A 15,899-nucleotide genomic window follows, 5' to 3' on the forward strand; every position below is an offset into this window, starting at 1 on the left:
TTTGCACCTTGTTAAAACAGTTGAACCCAATGTTCGTGCATTACATTCCAACTGAAATTCGAAATGCCGTGACACTTTAAAAAGGGTGTTGCAGATAAGTGTTCATTTACGTATTTAGATCCTAAACATTTGGTTCTACACTGGAATAGACATGGAGTTCTGTTCTGAGGAAACACTGTATCTCATTTATCCATCACTTCCTAGATTAACTCCTGCTGGCAGTCCTATCGATAGCTTGTCTATTGTTTGCAATCTCTGAAACCTGTGCAAGTCAGCAGAACCATATCTTTGCTGTCCTCTCTTCTGAGAACTACTAAAACTATCTGCAGATTTGGTGCAGGGATTAAATGGGCCCAGTTGGATTTCCTCTAAAAGAGCAGTAAGACTCTGGACTTCAATGGCTCTAAAGAGTAAACTCTTCCATCGGATTAGTACAGTGTCTACACTGGAACAACAGGTGACCTTGACTAGGTGACATCCCAGCAAACAGGGAATGTCCTTAGGATGTCCAGATGACCAAGACACCTGAGATGCCATAACGACTCATTTTTGTTTTGTAGGTTTCCTTCTTGGTACACAGAATACACTGTGCCTGCACAGTTCACGGCTGGGTTTTGCTTTCTTTGTGCGCCATCAAATAAATAGGAAGAAAATTAACTTTAACTTTTGAATTTTAACACTGTCTGCTCATGCAAATTAGCAAATCAGCAGTTAAACTTGGAACCAATTAGAACTCCCTTGTTATAACAGGGTGTCTGAGATGTGAACATAGCCTCCTCACCTGGAATCCATATCTGCTCTCCTTGAAACGGAGTGACTCACATATAGTTTCGGTTTCAGGTGCGCTTGCACTCTGCACCATGTGATATACATTGTCTTGATCAAATGAGGCAGTAACTCTGTTGTCTATTCTAATACTGTAATAATGCTGCTCAGGAAGTTTGCATTTCATTAGGTCAGTACATTTTTAACACTGTAAGGCATATCTGTCTTAGGTCAAGTTTCTAGCCGCCGACTTAAACAGTCTTTCATGCAATTTGCATAGCAACCCAAATAAAGTGAGTGCTATTTATGAGTATTCACATTGTAAATGGTTTAAATGATTTACTTTCCCACAAATCTTTTAAAAATCAATGTTGTCAAAACCTTGACAATCCATTAATTATTCTACAGTCTATAACAAGAGTTTGTCATAATCTGTATTTCATGCATGTACTGTACATTAGAACAAAAAACAGGATCACAGATAGCGTTCTATAATTGATTGAATAAAAAGAACATGGTATAGATTGCAGAGGTGCCTCAAACAGTATTTTAAGCATCAGAATATAATGTCACCTGTAGTACCAGCATTGTGGAGGAAACATCTGAACAAATCAGTGTTTTGCCATTTATGCCAAAAGCCTGAGCATTGGAGTGGCAAATCAAAAGGTTCCCACTCTGGTCAATAACATAGCCCACCAAATTAGACAGACACAAGTCCCTTATGAGAATCTGGAAGCTTGTGCAGTTCACATGTGTGAACCTTACCATCTATGGCAAAAGCCTGGACGGTTGACAGGGACAGCAGCTATGGTGTGTGGTTCCCAACAGGGGTACGAGGACCCCTGGGGGTACTTGGCCTAATAACATGGGATACTTGAGAACTCTCATGAAAACATAGGCTTACTAGTAAAATTAACATGAGTACTTAAGGGGTTTTCAGAGCAAAATTCAGTTGGTGGTACAGTAACAGCAAAAAGGTTGGGAAACACTGCTAGGTTGTAGGGCCCTCCACCTCCTGATAAAAAAAGTTTTTGCCCCACTCTTGATGAAAGAGAATCCCTTTTTAGTTGAAAAGTTTTTTCTTTGCAATTGTAAATGTTTTACTATGTGGGGCAGTGAGAAAGTGTTAACCACTGCTAAGCAATTTGTCTACAGTGACGGTATAACACGGTGGTACGCATATCATGCAAGTCATTTTGCCCTAGAGAACTTTACAACTTCCTTTACCTGCTTTTTTAAAATATGTTGCCATGGAGCTAAATAATAATAACAAAAATACACGTTTCACGCAATTCTTTAAACGTTGCTATGGGGTGGAATATTTATTTTTTTGCTATCCTACAAATTTTTACTTGGAATGTTGATATGTAGGTGAAAATAACTGTGAATAGAGCCCCCCTGGGTCAGGGCCCTTGGGCACATTCCCTCCTTGCCCAGTTGGTATTTGGCCATGACTGACAGGAGGAATGCGCAAGCAACTTTTGAAATTCTGACTGCAGTAGTCTACTACTCACTCTAAAGGGTGAGTTGATATCCTGACTGATGTTTTAAAAAAAAAATCCTTAGACAACCTCCTAGTTAGCCTGTGCTGCAGGCTGGCCCTGATGGAGAAAAATAGTGACACATTAATGAAGTAAATCAACAAGGAATTGTAGTTGATGAGCTAGAAAATGAATAGGCTGTGTGCTCTGAAATCATCCTACTCCTACCACTGGCATGGATAACGTCAGAATACATTTTAGTTGTGGGCCTGGCCTTGATGGCTGTGTTAGATTGTAAGCTGCAACTGCAAGAAAAGTCAATATACTTAATTGATGTAAAAGATATAGTTTCTCAAATTGAGCTAAGATCAGAAATGTGTTCAGAAAAAATCCAATCCAACACCCTCTCCCCCTCATTTAGAACATGGCCACCTGTTTGTTTGATCAGGAACCTCAGTGTTCCTGATCACTCTCTGTGGTTAAGTTAATTCCTCCCTAGTGTACAGTATCTTGTCGGTCAATATCTGGTTTCCATACCAGTGTAAAGTTGTTTCTGCTTTTGTTACTTCTTTGTTTTCATTAAAGTCATCCTTTCTCCCCTGCACCTGTGTCTTGCCTTCGACAAACAATGTTTTCAATGTGTAGATTCTATGAAAAATATTTCTGATTGGCAGAGGATAGGTCATCTTGATGCGAACACTCAGCACCTGGCTTTAAGAGTCTAATGTAGCTGGAAGTGAATGGTTGCATTCATCCTGGCTATTCTGCTGTTGTATGTGAATATAATGATAATCCCATTGAAGTCCCTGTGAGTAGTCCTAACAAAGGGACCTTGAACAGCCCATGTCTTACTGGAAATGTGGTGTGTTGCTCTGTTAATTATATTTCCAGTATCTGTTGGCTAAAGGACATCAATTATCTTTTGGGGAAAATGTTAGACAACATATCCTCAGTTGGATCTGTTGAAACTAATTAGTTAATGTAATTAAAAAATATATATTTCAGCCGGCAGTAGATATAAACTTTCACATAAGCCAAAATGGGTCCCACTTATTGTGGCTACTATATCATCCAGTTATGTGCTGTGTGACCCATTTTGTATGATGCTGTATGTCGCAACCTGCAAAATATATGAATTACACTTTATACATCAATCATAACATTATGGCCACCTGCCTGATATTGTGTAGGTCCCCATTTTGCCACAAAAACAGCCCAGACCCGTTGAGGCATGGACTCCACTAGACCTCTGAAGGTGTGCTGTGGTATCTGGGACCAAGACATTAGCAGGAGATCCTTTAAGTCCTGTAAGTTGCTCAGACTTGTTTGTCCAGCACATCCCACAGATGCTCGATTGGATTGAGATCTGGAGAATTTGGAGGCCAAGTCAACACCTTGAACTTGTTGTTGTGTTCCTCAAACCATTCCTGAACCATGTTTGCTTTGTGGCAGGGCACATTATCCTGCTTTAAGAGGCCAATGCCATCAGGGAATACCGTTGCCATGAAAGGGTACACATGGTCTGCAACAATGCTCTGGTAGGTGGTACGTGTCAAAGTGACATCCACATGAATGTCAGGACCCAAGTTTTCCCAGCAAAACCTTGCCCAAACATTGCACTGCCTCGGCCGGCTTTCCTCCTTCCCACAGTGCATCCTGGTGCCATGTGTTCTCCAGGTAAGCGAGGCACAGCCACCCATCCATGTGATGTAAAAGGAAACGTGATTCATCAGACCAGGCCACCTTCTTCCATTGCTCCGTGGTCCAGTTGTGATGCTCACGTGCCCATTGTAGGCGCTTTCGGCAGAGACAGGGGTCAGCATGGGCACCTGGACTGGTCTGGGGCTACGCAGCCCCATACGCAACAAACTGTGATGCACTGTGTGTTCTGACACCTTTCTATCAGTACCAGTATTAATTTTTTCAGCAATTTGAGCTACAGCAGCTCATCTGTTGGATCGGACCACACGGGCCAGCCTGATGCTCCCCATGTGCATCAATGAGCCTTGGCCACCCATGATCACGCCACCGGTTCACTGCTTTTCCTTCCTTGGACCACTTTTGGAACACTTTAATATCAGATGTTACCATAGGTACTGAGCACTGCAGACCGGGAACACCCCACAAGGGCTACAGTTTTGGAGATGCTCTGACCCAGTCATTTAGCCATCACAATCTGGCCCCTGTCAAAGTCGCTCAGATCTTTACGCTTTTCCATTTTTCCTGCTTCTAACACATTAACTTTTGAGGACAGAATGTTCACTTGCTGCCTAATATATCCCACCCACTGACAAGTGCCATGGTAATGAGATTATCAGTGTTATTCACTTCACCTGTCAGTGGTCATAATGTTATGGCTTATCGTGTATATTATAATTTTAATTGGTATGCTATGTCTCAAATCTAATTTATACAATACATATCATGTAAATGTTCCTGCCAGACTCTAGGTATTCACATACAAATAGGGGGGAATGTTTTGGAATTACAGTTCTTTAATAAGTAGCCCCCTCTTTCTAAAGGGACCAAAAGTAATTGGACAGTTGACTCAATAGCATCTATGAACTCTATTGCTTTTGCCACTGTCCATTTTAACAGCTTATTAGCTGGTATTAGGCTTACTAGTGTACTAGCGAGACTGAAGATTAACTTTTCCCTGCCAAAGCTATTTCAATTCATGGCACAAAAACATAAGTTTTTCTTTCATTCGTTTCATTTTTGTCTATCTGGAACAAATCCTAATGCAAAATGTGTTTTGACTGTAAGGAGATTCGAAGACAGGACCTATAGTTTGCAGGTCTGTTTCTCTAACCACCACGCTATTTTACAAGGGGTAATCAGTCAGTCAGTCAGTAAGAGACATTCGCTCTTCGTGTCTGGCTCTGGCAAAAAAATATCAATTTTTAGGAGTGACAGAATCAACAGATACATTCTGAGAAAAAAAGAATGCACTAGTGAGCTCTGCAACACAAAAAAAAAACATCCTTCACTTCACAACATCCAGCTAAGTGAAGAACACTCTCCAGGAGGTAGGCATATAATTATCCAAGTCTTCCATGAAGAGAAGACTTAACGAGAGCAAATACAGAGGGTTCGCCACAAGGTACAAACCATTCATAAGCCTCAATAATAGAAAGGCCAGTTTAGACTTCCCCAAAAAACTTCTAAAAAAGCCAGCCCAGTTCTGGAACAGCATTCTTTGGACAGATGAAACTAAGATCAACCTGTACCAGAATGATGGGAAGAAAGAAATTATGGAGAAGGCATGGAATGGCCTGTGATCCGAAGCATACCACATCATCTGTAAAACATGGTGGAGGCAGTGTGATGGCATGGGCATGCATGGCTTCCAATGGCACAGGGTCACTAGTGTTTATTGATGATGTGACAGAAGACAGAAGCAGATGGAGGAATTCTGGAGTGTATAGGGATATATTGTCTGCTCAGATTCAGCCAAATTCTGCGAAGTTGATTGGACGGCGCTTCACTTTACAGATGGGCATTAACCCAAAATATACTACGAAACCAACCCAGGGGTTTTTTAAGGCAAAGAAGTGGAATATTCTGCAATGCCGGAGCAATTCAACTGATCTCAACCCGATTGAGCATGCATTTCACTTGGTGAAGACATTAACTTGAGGCAGAAAGACCCACAAACAAACAACAATTGAAGACAGCTGCAGTAAAGGCCTGGCAAAGCATCACAAAGGAGGAAACCAAGTGTTTGGTGATGTCCATGCGTTCCAGACTTCAAGCAGTCATTGCCTGCAAAGGATTCTCAACAAAGTATAAAAATGGATTCTCAACAAAGTATTAACATGATTGTGTTAATTTGTCCAATTGCATTTGAGCCCCTGAAATAAGGGGACGTTGTATGAAAATGTTTTAAATTCCTAAACGGTTCATATCATATTTTTGTTCAAACCCTTGAATTAAAGCTGGATGTCAGTGTAATGATTCACACCGAGACAGGGGTTTGGAATCCAGTAGCGGAGCGTGGTTTATTCCAAAAGGGCAAGGCACAAAACTTAGTCATGGGGCAGGCAAAAGGTCAGGACAGGGAATCATCTAAGGCAAAAGTCCAAATATGCTAGGCAGGAAGAATGGTCAAGGGGCTATGCAAATAATCAAACACAAGTAGTCTATTACGGGTTTAGAAAAAGGCTTTGTACATCTCAAAAAAAACTTTCAACAATACTTATACAATGGGGAGAACAAGTATTTGATACACTGATTATTTGCAATAAAATTCATACAATGTGATTTTCTGGATTTTTGTTTTAGATTCCTTCTCTCACAGTTGAAGTGTACCTATGATCAAAATTACAGACTTCTACATGCTTTGTAAGTAAGAAACCCTGCAAAATCGTCAGTGTATCAAATACTTTTTCTCCCCACTGTACGTAAACTAAAGAGCAGCATTGGTAAAAAATAGAGAACGTAATCAACAATTCAACATTCAAGAACAACCAACCAACACTGAACCGCACAGCACCTCACAGTCTGCACTTCAATTGCATCTCGGTTGTTTCATTTCAAATCCATTGTGGTGGGGTACAGAGCCAAAATTATGAAAATGTTGCCAGGGTCAAAATATTTCTGGACCTAGCTGTATTTGCATCCAGTTTTTTATAATATAAATGATGGACGTTGGAGATATTATAATACGAAGGATTTAGTCTATGCCTCCGGTTTATATTAATTTGAAGGGCATGCTACATACAACCAGTATATGAATATACATTTAAATGACACTCTATGCTGCACAGCCTGGTTCTGGATCCTACTGGACCAGCTGGCCAAATATACACGTGGTGTGTGGAAAGCTAATGTGACTTGATTATACAGTACTCAGGGACCAGTCAAATGATAAACGTCTAGCATGGTTACGTGTGAGTGTACGGTGAATCTAACATGTTCTGATCTGTTTTGCTTCTTACTTGCCTCCTCTGTCTGGACACCTGTGGATGCTGATGCCTATGCTAGCTTATTGTGAGTACAAATCTGCACAATGTGTTTCCATAGCCTTCTATCTGTTCACACGCTTTATTCAAATCAAACATGTCTCAGTGCCTTGGGCACGTTTACGTGGAATGACACGACAGCTAATATCAGATGTTACCATATCTGCATACAAATAGCTACACAATACATATTCTCGTATTCAGAGATTGGCTAATGATTTCTTTTCTTTGGAACTGCAGGTGATGTCTCAAGGCATGGAGGCCAACCACATCTTCCACATGACTGGGGTGGGTGCCGACCAGGACCCCAAGGGGGTGTTCACCATCGACAGGAGGACTGGAGAAGTGTCCGTCAGCCAAGAACTGGACAGAGAGGCCATCAGCTCATACTCAGTGAGTAGCCCAACTGTGCAGAAGAACCTTGACACACCCTTCTGAAGCTTTATTTATGTACAACATTCATGTGTGTGTATATATATATATACTGAACAAAATTATAAATGCAACACTTTTGTTTTTGCCCCCATTTATCATGAGCTGAACTCAAAGATCTAAGACTTTCTCGATGTACACAAAAGGCCTAATTCTCTCAAATATTGTTCACTAATCTTTCTAAATCTGTGTTAGTGAGCACTTCTCCTTTGCCAAGATAATCCATCCACCTCACAAGTGTGGCTTAGGCTGGCCTCAATAAAAGGCCACTCTAAAATGTGCAATTTCACTGTATTGGGAGGGTCCCGGGGGGTCCGAAAACCAGTCAGTATCTGGTGTGACCACCATTTGCCTCACGCAGTGCAACACAAATCCTTCACATAGAGTTGATCAGGTTGTTGATTGTGGCCTGTGGAATGTTGGTCCACTCCTCTTCAATGGCTGTGCGACGTTGCTGGAACACGCTGTCGTATACGCCGATCCAGAGCATCCTAAACATGCTCAATGGGTGACATGTCCGGTGAGTATGCTGGCCATGCAAGAACTGGGATGTTTTCAGCTTCCAGGAATTGTGTACAGATCCTTGCATCATGGGGCCATGCATTATCATGCTGCAACATGAGGTGATGGTCATGGATGAATGGCACAACAGTGGGCCTCAGGATCTCGTCACGGTATCTCTGTGCATTCAAAATGCCGTCAATAAAACGCACCTGTGTTTATTGTCCATAACACACACCTGCCCATACCATAACCCCACCGCCACCATGGGCCACTCGGTCCACAACGTTGACATCAGCAAACCGCTCATCCACTTGACGCTGTCTGACATCTGCGTGGTTGTGAGACCGGTTGGATGTACTGCCAAATTCTCTGAAACACCTTTGGAGACGGCTTATGGTAGAGAAATGAACATTACATTTCACAGACAACAGCTCTGGCGGACATTCCTGCAGTCAGCATGCCAATTGCACGCTCCCTCAAAACTGGCGACCTTTGTGGCATTGTGCTGTGTGATGGAACTGCACATTTTAGAGTGGCCTTTTATTGTGGCCAGCCTAAGGCCCACCTGCGCAATAATCATGCTGTATAATCAGCATCTTGATATGCCACACCTGGGAAGTGGATGGATAATCTCGGCAAAGGAGAAGTGCTCACTAACACAGATTTAGACAGATTTGTGAACAATATTTGAGAGAAATAGGCCTTTTGTGTACATAGAGAAAGACTTAGGTCTTTGAGTTCAGCTCATGATAAATGGGGGCAAAAACAAAAGTGTTGCGTTTATAATTTTGTTCAGTATATATACATGTGTATATATATATATATTTTGATGACAGAATTGGATGAGAGAGGTAGTTCGGGTCTTTGGGTTTTGACTGCAACCTTTGATTCCAGATCTAGACTGTGCATATTCTGGCAATATCTGTTGAGAGAAGATTGACTCATATTCTCTCTCATGGGTGACTTGACGCTATCAGTCAGAAGTTGGAGCTTTGTGATAAAAGAGTCGAAAGAAGACTGTGAGAATCTAGTTTATTCCATTGCCTCTGGGGTGTCTCCCGGACCAATGCATTTCCTTGGAGAAGGGAGTGATTCCCTCTTCAAGTCACATGAACTGATTGTATCCCATTTTTCACTGATAGACACAAGTCCATGAGTTAAGTGCAAGTTTGTAGATAAGAGTTAGCTTTTTTTAATGACTGTGAATGAGTGAGGCTAAACATGGTGTTTAGGTGTGTGTGTGTGACTGGTGGTTGTTGGGTAGAGGAACAAGCTCTTTAGAGGGGAGTCGAGGGAGCCAGCAGGCCCAGGTGGGATCAAAGCAGACAGCCAAGCACAACACTTGACATTTACATCTCTTTCCTCAGCTCTCCCCAGCTGCACACTTACACAAGCAAGCACACACAAACACACACATACACACACACACAAACACATACACACGCTCACACAAAAGTGTGCATATGCAAACAATGGCACAGACATGCACACACAGTCACAGTCACCAGTCTAAGTCCCCACTGGCAAGCATTCATGCATTAACTGCAATCTCCTTTGAAATGTGGATTGAGTGTGACTATGTCCATGTGCTTTAGTGTGTCTTAAGTTGTATGACTGCCTGTGTTTGATGGTTAAACTTCTAGCATATCAGCTGTTGGGTCTGGGTGCTTACTCTTGGAAGGTGCTAGGGTTGGGTGACCTTTTGTGATTGTTACCTTGAAACAGAAAGTAACATATTAAGGGCGCGCACCACCAAAAAAAAACATGATAACATGATATTCATTTCATTATACATATAATACACAAGGGATTTTAGGATCTGCAGTATTTTTGTCAGGAACATGGCACTGCCTGCATTTTAACAGACTAAGAGAGGACAGGACTGATCTGCAAAAAGAGTAGAATAAAATGCAAAATCCATGTTAGGTAAAGACACCAAAAAGACTGAGGCTGTAATCCAAGCAAAAGGTCCTTCCACAAAGGATTGGTTAGCACAATTATGCAACCAAGGCATTAGCGCTTTTTATTTTGTTTTATTTTTCAGAGAAATATCCCCTAGGTTTTCATTTAAATATTTTTGTGTAGAAGATTGTATTAAAGGTGAAAAAAGTTTGACATGATTTGGTGGGATTTCAGGCTTTACATAAAAAAAAAAAAATATGAAAAGGGTGTGTAGGTTGTTGTTATCCACTGTGAATAAACTGCGTACTGGTAATATCACCCCCTATGGAGCAGGCAAAATTATTATACATATAATGTTTCTGCTACAATAGATATTTTTTACTGATCACACAAACAAAAATAGACATGTAGACCCTAATCATACAAAAAAGGATTTGCATATTGTTCTTATTTTTTAAGAGCATGGAGGTTTTTAGGTAACTTGGTAAATAACACATAGCTGCAGCCCAAGCACATTCACATACGCATACACACAATGTAGCTTCAGTGCTGAATTCCTCCTCATTGAATTCAATGGTATTCCCAGCTAACCCCCAGCAGCATCAAATCAGGGGTAATTACATGACTGCTAATTCCGCCAAACCACAGCAGCAATCACAGGCACACGGAGACACACACATTTGTAATACCTTATTTGAAGCCACATATACAGTTTGCATTCAAGAAGGACTCTAATATTTTAAAGGTCTGCAAGGTTACGGGAGCTTTTAACATTTCACTTATGGATTGGCTTTAGTATACACCTCAATCGCTCACTTTTTACCTCACACTCATTAAATGAAAAGATGAACCAAGTCACACCTGATATTTTGTTAGCAGAGTGTGATGAGCATGCATTAAATCCAGCTACAGTATGTTAACTGGCAGATATGGAATCAATTACTTGTATAATTATATGCTCAACTGGTTGTTATAAGCATTGATGCTAAGAAGAAATGTCGGCTTAGGAGAACATCTAGCTTGCCATTTTAGACCACATGTTTGAACCTGGTATAAACCTCAGAGAATAGCCCTCAAAACTTTAAACCCTCAACAATTCATCCAGGGTATAATTCCTGTGTCAGAACATCTGTCTCTCTTAGCAAGTGTGGAATCTCTTATTCTCTCTCTTTTAACTTTTGTCTCTCTCACTCTCATGCAATGCTATTAATCTCAAATTAAGCAGGGTTTTCATAGACTTCTGGAGACAGGTCTCCTCTAAGGTCTCTATTATCACTGGTCAGGTCTGAGACTGCATTCTGTCCCCGTGCTCGTGTCACGCTTGGTTAATCTCCCTCATAGGGAGTTTGTCTCTGGGTAGAAAGACAGATGACTATAGCCTCTCTGCCTGTTGTGGGAATTGGCATTCCCATGGATTGAAGAGTCATTTTGTGTGTGTGTTCCCTATTGCAGCATAAAGCAAATGAGAGGGTCAATCACTGCTGTGAACTTGTGGTCAAATATGGTACAGTGAGACTGAGTTGTGCACATTCACCGATTTAGTTTTTAGAAACAACTCCACGAAAGAAGTCGAAGGAGATAGAGGAGTTACAGTATGTGAAAACAAGCAATGCACTCTGGGTATAAGGACAAAAGTGAGCCGCTGTCATTGGCTGTGTAAAGGTATGAGAGAAATGGAAGAGAGTTGAAAGGACTGGACATCCGTGCAGCTCTCCACAGCCACAGTCTGCAGCCAGAGAGAAGAATAGCTCGGAGAGAAGATAACACGCACTTCACAGACCGAGTAGAAATGTTCTATGTTTGTTTGGAAATATATAGGTGGATGTGTGTGTGATCAGTCAGTGTTCTGTTCTTCTAAAGATCCCTCTATAGACTTTAACTATCTTTGGCACCCCATTGTTGGACATGTTCATGTGAGAGGCTGTGTGCTTGTTGTATTGTATGTTCAGCACACTGTGAAATAGCTTCCCGGCAAAAAATAAAACGCTAGCCAATTCCCTGTAATGCGAAAGGAAGGTTAACTCATAATAGTTGTTCCTCCCCTCGACCAAATGTTCTGAAAAGGCAGAGAAAAGCTTATTACAGAATTCCCCCAGCTGGTTTGAGATTGGCACATCAAAGTTTGGGACAGAGACATGCTCCTGATGCCAGATCATATTACTGATCTCCGATAAGGACTTATTCCGCTCTGCTCCCAGACGCCGCTGCACAATGGCACAATGGCAGCACAACCTCATCCCCCAGCTCACTGCAGTCTACAGCCTCAAAGATCCCGACAGCAGTACGGCGAGAGACACGGGGGGGGGGGGGCTGGAAAAGAGGGCTGAACTGGGGGACATGGAATGAGGGAGATGGAGCAAAAAAGATAGAGGAAAGAGAGAGAAGCGCAATCACCCATCAGGATGAGTATTTATGTTTCGTGACTCCGCATGAGTTCAGGTAGTACATTATTCCCGCTCCCAGGAATATTGTTGCACAGAAGCGAGCAGCGTGTTTTCCTGACACAGGATATCGGGGCTGTGATGGGGTGCTGCAGCTTGGGGTCTGATCATCGCTTCCACCTAGGTGCAGGAGCGGTGTTTTCTCCTCCCCTCCAGCTAGTTTGTGAGTGCGTTGGCTCTGTGTGGTGTGGTTGCTCTCCTGTTGTCACCATAAGCTCAGCCAACTGAGGGGCAATATTGTTTACAGTTGGCAGAGGGAGTGTTTTGATCCACGGTAGGTAGTAATGGAATCGCTGTGCCCAACAGCTGTTTGTTCGCCATCGACCTGCTGCCTCCTTCCCCCTTCTGGGGTCTGCGGGCCCTCAGCAGTTGGCACACAGTTCTGCTTTGTTCTGTGAATGTGTTCTCCCGCTGTCTTTTCTTTTCTCTGTCTCTCCGCCTGGGTTTCACTTGGTCATTGCCTCTTCAGGGTAACACACACCGCTTCTAACTGAGTTAGACATACCGCGCGTCCTCAAGGCCACGTCTATATCTGCCGAATAAAACCAAGAAACGACGGCGACACATGAAAACGTGGAAGCCGCACTTTGAACATGTTGTGCCGAGCGTGTCTGTACAACACCCACACGTGTTGTCCCACCAGGACGCCTGCGTGTTTCGACAACTCTCAGCTAATGACTTCATGCTACTTTCGGAGTGGGAAACTGGAGTCCAATCTATCAATCTATCAGATGCAAGTCGTCTTAAGTGAAATTTGAATGTAACATCAATTCGGGCTCTCATTATGATACAGCTGTCACTAATCATGGTCATTATTTCCCTTCTAATAGTTCTGATCCCAGAAGCTGCCAATGTTTTTTGTTTCAGTGCAAATTGTTATGGAAGCCGGTCTGTCCCTGTTTTCTGTGGGTTTGATGCCTGCAGCAGTGCTCCGGGGATCTTCTGCAGACAGGGAGTGTAACAGCACACTAGGGCCATAATGCATCGTCTTCTGCCTGGGACCACTTTGTCTTGTTATGGATGGTCAACTCATGCAAAATATTTTGGCAATATTCACCTTTATTACAGGGCTCCGTGGCACTGGGGTTTACAGTAGCTGCAGCAACTTTCTCTATGTCCACCCATCTCCAGTCATAGTTTATGGATGGTGTGGAAATTAAACATGAAATATTCAAAGGTAGATTAAAATCTCCATTACCCTAAAGAGAGCTTAAAGGTTACTGGGGCTAGGGACTGGAGGTCTGCTCTCTGTTAGGCCCTGAGAGGGTTTTTACAATGCAATATGTTTCCTGAAATATACTGAAGAAGACTCAGCCAAATAGATAATTTTGTAGGAGAAACGTTCAGAAAAAATCTCACTGAGCTTTTACCTTCCGATTAAGTGCACTCTAATCTCTCGCGGTGTGAAGAGCGCAATCTTCTAGTCCAGTTAGTGACAATAGTGATAATGTGACTACATCTCTGTTCTGTTGTAGTTTTTTAGGTAAAGCAATTTTAGATTCACTTAGTTTGGGAGCTGATGTTGTTGCTATAACAGTATATAAACGCTTTTGGCCATGGGCATCACTGATCAAACATCATTTGTGGAAGTAGGCAAGTTCAGACTTCTTTACAGGGGCGAAACTCTGATATCAGCTTTGGAGGGGACAATTACATGCCATTCTCAAGAGCAATTCCCGAGGGGAACACCAAAAGTAGTGCTGTTATACTGTTTTAGTTTGCGCCATTGGTTTTCTCGCTACTGTAGCCCTGCGAATTCAGCTATTGTTTGTGAACCCTACCAACATAAAACAAACTTACTGGATCAACCCCACATTAGCAGACATCCTAACTCTCCCGGAGGTTCCAGGAGTCTCCCTGACGCCTGCATAATTATATAACATTTCCAGGATTTTTTTTGGAGAGCAAGCAAGAAAGGGTTTTAAGGGCTGAATCTCAAATCACATACTACGTATGTAACAGTTTAGTATTTAGTAGGCTAGTATGCCAGTATTTTGGACCGATTGGGACATACATACTACCTCCACATGAAATGTCATCTTGCGCAATAACATCACGCCACTTTGAATTGCTGAGATGATTCTCTAATTGCATATTCCTTCCTGAAATAGTTACAATATGTTGTTAAATAGGTAGTTGTGTTCTTTGTGGGGGATGTCATAATTTTTCCCAGGATGAGGGGGTCATGTCCCCTGTTTCCACCAGTATTTCCATCTATGATTCTTTATACTATATCACAGTAGTCTAATTAGGCTAGGGTGGCACGATATTGGAAATAACGATATTTTGTTTTTATGCGATATATATTGCGATATTAATTGCTATCAAGCTGACAGTATGTATCCTTCATTCTTCCCCAGCCCCATCCTCTACAATTAAAATGTATGCTCATTAAAATTGTTATATTTCAGAACAGGTGGCTAGGTAATAATATGTAACAGTAATAGTATAGCAATAGCAACAGTAGTAAAATTGAATGCGCAATTGGGTATAACCTACCAACTACAAGATTCAGTCTGTAGCCAAAGCACTGCACTTGTTCAGGGCGGAAGCCTTCACCATGTTTGCGGCATTGTTTGTTTTTATACAGACTAGACGACTCTGATCTAGGCCCCAATCAGCTAAAGCTTCTCTCATCCCTGTTGCGATGTTCTCACTTGTATGATCCTCTGGGAAAATGCAGTTTGCAAACAGCAACTTTTCAGGTGGAAGTCCTCATTAATAAAGTGTACGGTCAGACTTACGTAGGGCTCCGTTGTCCGGCTGGACCACAAGTCCGTTGTTGCTGTATAATATTCCACTTGTGACAGCTCTTTTTCAACTTGTGCCTTGCATTTCTCATACAGCTCTGGGATGGCAACTTGTGAAAAATAGTTGCGTGATGGCATAACATTGACCGGATCATGTTTTTAAAACCCTCTTTGGAAACCATGTTAATTGGTATGTCTTTTTGCGACGTGAAAAGTTATTGAATCTGTGATTTCCCTCTGCCGTTTGGAACCTCTCTTGTATGGTGTAAAACTGTCCAAGGCACCCGAAATAGACTATTGCTCTGGAGGGCATTGAGATGCTTTTCACTCATCTTACAAAGATTTGTGGTTCCGCCTTAAATGATCAAACAAATTGGTTGTGTTGCCTCGACCAAGTATCTGTTTTTGGTCAACATCATCTTGTCTGTAACCAAAATATTTCTATACAATTGACGATGCATTTCTATTTGCAACCAAATTCTCCATTTCGGTATTTTTTGCCTGTTCCTCGCTCATCATTTCATCATGCGCAAGAAGAGCGTGCATGTAAACCACGTGCAGCAACGAACTCCGTGTTTAACATAATAATCATAATAATAAACTGTGTATCCAGTAACCCATAAATCGGAATAAATGACCTTATATCAGACAGATTTAAAA

The 15,899-nt window shown here is 41.9% G+C and overlaps 1 protein-coding gene across 2 annotated transcripts in view; it reads left to right on the forward strand.

The window, feature by feature from the left end:
• Positions 1-15,899, forward strand: part of cdh13 (cadherin 13, H-cadherin (heart)) — a 433,392-nt gene that overhangs the window by 213,552 nt on the left and 203,941 nt on the right. For both annotated transcript variants that reach the window (XM_020056601.2, XM_010894024.3), the window contains 2 exons: positions 7,233-7,238; positions 7,451-7,603. In XM_020056601.2, coding sequence (XP_019912160.1) covers positions 7,233-7,238; positions 7,451-7,603 — 159 coding nt within the window. The remainder of the gene's footprint in view (positions 1-7,232; positions 7,239-7,450; positions 7,604-15,899) is intronic.

Source organism: Esox lucius, chromosome 19, assembly GCF_011004845.1.
Source record: "Esox lucius isolate fEsoLuc1 chromosome 19, fEsoLuc1.pri, whole genome shotgun sequence".
In the NCBI taxonomy this organism is placed as follows: Eukaryota; Metazoa; Chordata; class Actinopteri; order Esociformes; family Esocidae; genus Esox; species Esox lucius.